The following is an 8665-nucleotide window of genomic DNA, read 5'->3' as shown; positions in this document are numbered from 1 at the left end:
GAGTAGATATAAATGACCTGCCAACATCTTTTCCACACTGTGACACTGAGAGATCTCTGTCTTTTGGTGCTACACCTCTGAAGATGCCAGCCACAGCTGCTGGCGAAACGTCAGGAACTACAATGCCAAGACCACGGCAATACAGCCCGGAAAACCCACAACAACCAACAATTGTCTTTCTCTGGTGCTTCAAAATCACGACTATTAGACAGGACTGAAAGTTTTTCATGATGCTGGCCTGCAGGGGGCAGCTATCACTGACTCCATTATAAGCCTGAAGAGAAATGGAAGCAGGCAAAAGGAGGGACTTCTTCCTCAGCCTACTTATCACTTTTACCTGCTGCCACTACCCCACCATCTGTTCCTGTGGACACTGTTCATTTCCATTCCAGGTGACCATTTTGTTTAATGGTAAGAGAAGAAAAAAAACTTTTAACATTCATTCCAATGATAGAAAAATGTGTATACAACGTGAGATGAGCTGTGAGCGTCTCTTTTGCACCAATACAGGCCCAGTTACTGCTTTTTACGTTTATTAGATCTACATATTGTTTTTCCCATGGGTCATCATCAGCCATTGAAACCACATCAGAACTAGACTGAAGTTCTGGGTAGATAAAACAGTTCTGTTTTCTGCTGGGGGTGGGGGTAGTTGCTCAAAATTGCTTTCTACTTGAAGACTTATGGTGCCATCTAGAGGCTGCACCAAAGTCACTATTCTGGAGTATTCTGGCGTATAAAAGCAAATTCTTGGAAAGAATCTATAGCATATCTTTCCAGAGAATTTCAATTGATGACTGTCTCAGATGCTCCAAAACTTTGCTGTTTTATTTTGTTATAAAACAGCTCAGACTTCTAAACCACTTGCATGGATATTTTCCACGAATAAAGTCATTATCTCAGCCTCTGCAAATGTCTTTTCCGAACCCTACGACTTCATTTCTACAGGAATAGAACACAAAAGTATACAGGATGGGAGCACACAAGAAGTAATTGTACAGATTGAACAGTGCAGGAACAATGATCTTCCAACTAAATTAATGTGACCTAATGGTATAATTAACATATAAAATGATGTTGCTGTTCAGTTTTCATCTACGTTGTCATCACCTTTAGAAGCAGGTAGAAGTTTGTGGAATTTTGGCATCTGTGGGCTGTCTGAAGATAAGAGTGCTTCTGAGTACATGCAAAGCGTTTTCACCATTATGGTTTTTGAATCAATTTGAACCCCAACAGGTTTTATTTTATGCACGGTAACTTATCAAAGCATTCTATGGACATTTGACTAAAAGATGAAAAACAGCATCAGCCACTCAGATTTGCACAAGTGTGTATGAAATAAAAAGGAAAACAAAGATTTGTTCACATACTAGTGCTGTACAGAATAATAATATTGGTTTGGACATTTTTCACAGAATGCATACTCACACATATCCTTGTCCATTCCTAACCATGTACACAAATCAATTTGGGTAACAGAGAAGATGCCTGTAAACCAGCCAAAATATACTACAGGGGAATTCAAAGCAGCAGAAAAAAACCCTCAAGGGTCAGTGGGGTGGGGGTGGGGGAACCAACAACTATTCCAGCACCTATTTGTCTACTATACAGGAATTTTAGCTAACAACTGCGCATAAAAATGGCTTCCTAATCTATACTTCTTGAATTTTATCAGCCAACCCCATTTCTATTTGGAAATGCTGTTATCTTTGGATTATCTACCCTCTAAAAACCCTAGGTGCCACCTGCAAATTTTACTGTTATTCACACAACAGGAGACTTTACAATATATTGGGAATGTGCTAGATGCTAAAAATAGCAGATGCATTTTAGCTGGTTAATATGTGGCAAAACGGTCAAACTTCTTAAAAAATATATAGTCAAGTGGATGTTGGTTTCTTTGGTGCACCCCAAAAGAACCTGAAATGCACAGGTTCATGTATGGGACTATCAGAAAAGATGCCTCTATAAGAAATAATGCCCTGCATATGGATTCTTCTGCCTGCCTATCAACATTTTTTCTAAAAAAAATTAATTTATTAAATTTCTTACCCAACCTCTTCACAAACGAGCTCAGGGCAGGTTACAGAATGTCACCAACCAAATCAGACTGAATGTATTTAGAGTTCAAATGAATATTTAGTGGGTTTGAATGATTGGTTTTGCAACATTTTAGTTCTGCAGATATGCAGAGATCATATTTCTCTCAAGCTCAGTGCAGCACCCATGGATTGTCCCATTTTATCCCCCCAATCCTGTGTGGAAGGTGTGGCTGAGATAGGTAGACTTGAATAAGGCCACCCAGTAAGAACTTCTAAACTTGTCTTGTAAATTCATAGTTATTTGCTAGAAGCAGTAGCTAAATACACAATATTTATGGATTTTCTTAAAACATATTTACTCTGCTTTTCAGATAGATCACCCCCAAAGCTGTCTTAGAATAAAATTAAAAGCAACCAGTTTAAAATAGCACAGTCACTGGGTTGGATCCTGTGGATCTGTTCCACTAAAGGTAGCACACTACCATCTGGCACAAGGAGGGAAGCAATAACTTCATAGGATCCCACTTCCTATCTCAAGACTGGTTCCTGAGCAAGTGACTAACTCCGGAATTGGCACCTCCAAGCCCTACAATGTCTGCTAAACCAAACAGAGGGGGTAAGATCTGGAGCTCCTTTGCTCTGATTTGATAGAAGTATTTCATCATCCTGCTGTAATTCATTTACTGTAAACCATTTATTTTTACAAAAAGCACCCAGTGCTTCCTATTTTTGTTCTAAAATAGTATACAGTTCAAAGAAATCACTTTTCAGAAAATTATTAGGCCTTGGGAGCTTTTTGTTATGTTACAAGGAGTCAAGAACCACGAAATATATAGAGTACAGAAAATTAACCCTTTTTATTGATGCATTGCAATTGTTCTACATTTTACCATATTATGTAGAAAATACTTAAAATACAAGCTACTTTGTAAAACCAAAGACAAACATTGAATCCAAAGATAAACTATGTTTTCACAATGGACCCCTTCCCCATATAGTTAGTAGTAAATTTTTTAAATATCTGTATTTCCTTTTGTTAAAATGATTTTTACATTACCCCCTAAGTACATTGGCAATACAAACATAGATCAGTAATTGTCAGAAACTACCTTTATCTAGCGGCTTGTAAAAAGGAAGAGCACAACCAGAAAAAAGTTAAATTCTACACAGTAAACTAGCATATCAAATACATTTAATAAAGTAGGAATTCCATTGCAATATCAAGGATTCAAGCAGAAATACTAACATTACATATAATGCACTGCTACATGTAGTGAGTTAGATAATAGTTCAAGCTGAATCTGAAATCACATAGTATATAAAGTTTAGCAACAAACAAACAACTATGTCAACATGCGGCACCATTCATAAGTTAAAAATTAAAATGAGAAAGCTGGGCTGTGCCAATCCGATCACCTAGAAGCAATTTAATTTCATGTACTTAAAATATATTGAGTCAGAGGTATAGTACTGCACTGGTCAACTATGTGCAAGCAGTAAAGCTCTGGAGTTGCTTTTTGCAGTGGAGTAACACAGCTGTGAGACAAGAGTTCAACTATTAGAAACAACATTAAATAATTGGCTTAACTAATCACAAGAGTGAATCTAAGTGAAACGTCTTTTCTCAAAATTACAAAATGCAAGTTTACGGCAAACAAACTTTGGCTGCAGAACTGCACCATCACACATGTGCAGGTCCCTTAGATTTCAAACAGGACTTGTACGCACACAAAATTATGTGAAAAGTTGCAGCCTGAGCTAAGAGTGGGTACTCCAAATTATTCCAAAAAGGGGTTCTATTTCTGACGCATATATGCGTATGTGTTATTTATTTGCACATTAGCTGCACAGCTGTGAGGCTACCCATCATATCTCCTTCCATCCACAATGAGACAAGATGGATTTACACTGGGGGGAAAGGATGCACTTAGGGCTGATTCTCAGAGATAAAATAGCAAACCCATGCCTGGACCATACCATGCAGCTGGGACTTCTCTTAAGTGAATGCTCCACCATACCAAAACCAAACAAAGCAAAACAACAAAAAACACTCTGGACACAAAAACTAGATGGCAGGGATAAAGGCTCTTAGACAGCGTTCTCCTTGACCTCTTGGTTTTCTGCAAGCAGAGTGTTTGTTTGTTTCTATGGAGGAGCATTCCATCATGTGAGATCAGGTAGGTTTGGAAATCTGCTGTCTGAAGTAGTGTTGTCCAGACACAGGTTTCCTATCTTGTCTACTATTTGCCTTGGTAAAGTAGAATCATTAAACATGTTGGTTCCAAAGCATCTGATTTCTAGATAAATCATTAAGGCCATCATCCAGCCTTATGGACATACCTCTTTTTTTAGAGATGGTTCTTAACACTGACGGCATCAAATTTTGCACCTTGTGGAAAACTGAGGGATACTTGTCTCAGTGGAAGTGAACAGGCTTTGAGGATCAAATATTAGATATATCAGGATTTTAGGACTTACAGTTTGCATTTTTCATCGAACTAATTTGTTGGAAGTCTTGGTTACTTTCCTTGATTCCTACTACTTTAGAAATTGAGTAAAAACACTTTCAGCATGTTGTGGGGTAGGGCTTAGAATTTTTGTCTTAGACAGAAAGGCTCAACCCTACCCTTAAAAGGTCTTGCAAGGGGAAGTATGGCACACAAGCCATAGAAAGCGGTGGTGGTGGTGATTAAGAATGGGCTTGGCACTAAGCATAAAATTTTGATAATGTTACAGCAACAGAAAGCATTGTTGACACTCAATAGTGTAAAGAACTTAAATTTCTTGGTTATCCTCACACTGATACAGAGGAAGAGACTGAACAACTGAGAGCAAGAGTACAGCAAACAAAGACTCACAACTTGTTGTGGTGTTAACCAGCCACTCCCGTCTATTGCCAAAAACATAATATACCTCATGACAAAGGAAATAGCAAGGCTTATGATCTTCAGAGTATTTACTCCTATTTTTGAGTAAGTGGCTTGAAGATCACCAAAATCTTGGCCTCACTGAAATTATTGGCAAACCCCCTCTGACTTCAGTGGGGTCAGGGTTATTGCCCTATATCATTTTACAAGCTGTTCACATTTGGGCTAGGCTATAGCATGAGTTTTGAAATGGGTTTTATATTTCTGAAATTTTTGTAATGTACCAAAACTAACCTATAATCCAGACTGGACGGAATACAAACGGTTTCAAGGCTATCGTAGCCTCTTATTGCTGTAGCAATACCACTATCCAAGCCAGTTTATTCTCCATTTGGCCAAGAATCTTCATTGTATAACGGCAGTGGTTGAGTGAACTATAGTTTGAAGGAATCCAGGAAATCAAGCATGGTTTAAAAGCACACCACAGATTGACTACTTTGGGTGTACATTTTCCTCACAACACAAATGCTATAGGTCTCAAAACTTCCCAAAAGCTCAACATTACTAGTGGTGTTAAATAAATTTCTGAATATTATGTGCTTTCCAGCAAGCTCTCTTTGGTATAAAAGTTCTAACACCAAACTAGTAATATTTTACAAGGAACATCTGCTACACATACAAAGGAAAAAGGTAACATCATAATATAATCTACAGAAAAGTAATTGCACGTGCTTAAATCACCTCTGAAACATCAGATAAATTTCCCAATGCACTCCCAGCACAATACCCTATTAAAGATGCATCAACAGCTAACAATGTAGGTAACATTTTTGGGGGAGTGGGGGGAGAGCTTTACTTCAAATAAAACAGGGCACAATCCAGCCAAATTCAAGTACTTTTAAATTTTATTTTATTGGATAAATTCAGACTTCATACCAAACCGTGACTAGAGAAGTTTAACTATGATTTGAAGTGAGTATGAACTGACAAACCATGGATTGCAATTGGCTGGCAAAACAGGATCGAAAACCATCTGAAGAAAGTTTGTACACCATGGTTTGTACTATGATTTGGCATGATGATTGACAAACCACAGGTTTGTCTATTATTCTACTAAGCATGGCTATCGCACAATGAGACAGGAATCAGCTTATAAATCTGAGCGCTCAGACGACAGAATGCAAAAGCAGTTAAGCAACTCTAAACTATAGCTTGCCTGTTATACATTTGGAAGGTCAAACCATGATTTGGATTCTAAATTATACTTAGTGCAAATTACAGTTTGTTATATTTGCACTGAACTGCTGATTATGGTGACAGTTGGGTAACTGCACAGCTGAAATCAATGGGATTTAAGTGCTTAAACTTTGAGAGGATTGTACCCATAGCTTTTTAAGTTGATGTTGAAACTTAAAGCAACATATTTTGCCACTTATATCTATCCTCAGTTGGATATGCTTGATGAATTGCTTCAGTTTGACCGAGAGCGGAGGGGCTTGCTGGTCCATCATAAGGCAAGCTCACTGTAAACTCTAGTCACACTACATAATCATTTAAGGCACTACAATATGGGGGGTGGGGGACACATCAGTCACACATACCTGTGCAAAACAAATCAGAAGGTATCCTTGTCTCTCATGCAGCTCCATTTTTTTCTCTCTCAGTGCTACAGTGATGAGCTCTAGACGATTGCATTATTTCACATACATTCCAACATGTATTAACTCATTTTGGTTTAAATACAAAGGAATAGATCAATTTCATCCCCAGAAACATTTAAGAGTTAGACAAACACTAAATACAGAGTTCAAGTATAATCACTACACATTTTGATTACAAAGACAGAACATTTGGGATTAGCAGGAAATTTTGCTTGTTATAGTTTGTTCTGATCATTATGTACAATATTTCATTTTCTGTAAAATATTAAAACACCACCATTACAAAACTTCTAAAATAGTTTTAAATTCAGTAATAAACTTTTAAAATCTGGAATTTGTGTGTCATGTTTTTGCAATTCCCACATGCACTTACTGTATACAAGTCTTATTAAGAGCGCTTTAAAATTTGTTGCCAACAAGATCCCAGAGGGATATGCTTGTAGGAGTATAAAAAAATTGTACACATCAGCAGGTTGCCATTCCGGCAAATTTTGGATTCCTTAGCTAAACTGACCAGGCAAGAAAAGACATGAGGGAAAGAGATCCCTGCATTTCTGGAAAAAGGAATCCAGTGGCAACTATTATTTTTTTTAAAAAACTGAAAGGATGCAATCCAGTGGGCTATTCTCCTGATTAAGTCCATTGAAATGAATACTCAATACACAGCTCATATTCATTTCAATAATCAGAAATTATTCCCAGTGGGTTTTGCCTGCAAAAGGACCCCACAGGCCTATGCTTTTTTGATTGAGGATCTGATAAAATAATCAAGTCATATTAGACTGTTTTCTTGCATACAACTGAAACGAAATTCATAGCATCAGCAATTAAAAAAACAAAAACCACCCTCAAATTCATTTTGGAGACATATTATAATATAAGAAAGAAAGTTTTAAGTTTGGCCTGGGAACAACAAACATAAAATTAGCTAGTATGTTAACTATTCCTGCTTTAGCCTTAAACAAAACAAGAAAATAATTAAAACCAAGGAACTGGGGAGCAAGATATACATATGTACACAGGGGAAAGAAGGGAGAAATAACTGCTTTTGCAGAATTCAGCTATTGCCTATCAAAAATGTGAATTACAAAATGAACTTTAAAATACTAACTCAAGTTTATAAATCTGCCCTAGCAACCTAGAGTTAAATGTGCATTTTTAGTGGCAATATGGATTTGTGCAAGCTGCTAAAATAATAATTTAAACAAATACTAAGTAAGTATAAGAGTTACAGAAAGAAACCCAGCCTTTTCAAAGAGTCCTTGATTTCCTTTCCCCCTCTGATTAACATTAACAAAATAGTTTAAAATGAAGAGGGGTTCAGGCTTTTGATGTTGTCTATTAAAGCATCCATAAAAATTAACTGTAATTTTTTAATTTGAATATGATCCAAAATGTTCTGCCCAGTCAGTACCTGAGCTTCCCCCAAAACAGCAGGGCATCACCCTATACACACTCTGACAACTATAAAGAGCACAGTCAACATGAGCGAGGTGGCCCCATTCTCCTCTGATTCCACAGTGCTACTGTTGAGGAGCAGACAGGATATTTCAAAATCCACTGCAGATCTCTTCATTTCTACAATCAAGATGCAAATAGCTACCACTGATCTCTGCCCCAAAAGCTACAAGTAAGAGTACTGGTTAATCTTGGTAGGGCTCAGTGGGTATCCAGTGTAAATAGCAGATCCTCTGGAAGCACCAATGTAGGACTGGGTGGCAAACTGATGTTGATACTGAGCAGGTGCTACATTTGCAGAGGTCAGCAAGCTAGGTCCCACACTGACTGGGACCTGGTGCACAAGAGTGCTTGGGTGTGTCGCATACGTGGTATGCCTGGAGGAGCCCTGAGGGGAAAAGAGATGCGCAATGGAGTTGGTGGAACCCAGTGTAGCCGCAGTAGTAGGTGCGTAGGTGTACATGTGAGGCTGGCTTGCTGTTGCCGCTGCCAAGTGGGGGTGCACTGGGCTGCTGTGCTGGAAGGTGTAGGGAGCCTGAGCAATTGTGGTTGGCAGGGGAGCAACATACGCCTGCTGTCTACGTGGAGCTGGGTTTCCGCTTCTCTCCTGCGAGGCCAGTACAGTTGCTTGCTGGTT

General features: G+C 38.3%; 1 protein-coding gene across 6 annotated transcripts in view; it reads right to left on the bottom strand.

The window, feature by feature from the left end:
- Nucleotides 1–2875: 2875 nt before the first annotated feature.
- The window catches only part of HIPK1 (homeodomain interacting protein kinase 1), a 51184-nt gene continuing 45394 nt past the window's right edge, over nt 2876–8665 (bottom strand). For all 6 annotated transcript variants that reach the window (XM_054979116.1, XM_054979115.1, XM_054979117.1 and 3 more), the window contains one exon: nt 2876–8665. In XM_054979116.1, the coding sequence (XP_054835091.1) occupies nt 8195–8665 (471 nt within the window). In that variant the 3' untranslated portion in view covers nt 2876–8194.

The sequence above is a fragment of the Eublepharis macularius genome, chromosome 5 (assembly GCF_028583425.1).
Source record: "Eublepharis macularius isolate TG4126 chromosome 5, MPM_Emac_v1.0, whole genome shotgun sequence".
Lineage (NCBI taxonomy): Eukaryota > Metazoa > Chordata > Lepidosauria > Squamata > Eublepharidae > Eublepharis > Eublepharis macularius.
Note: the sequence above shows the minus strand (reverse complement) of the source record. Positions and strands in the feature narration are given on the sequence as shown.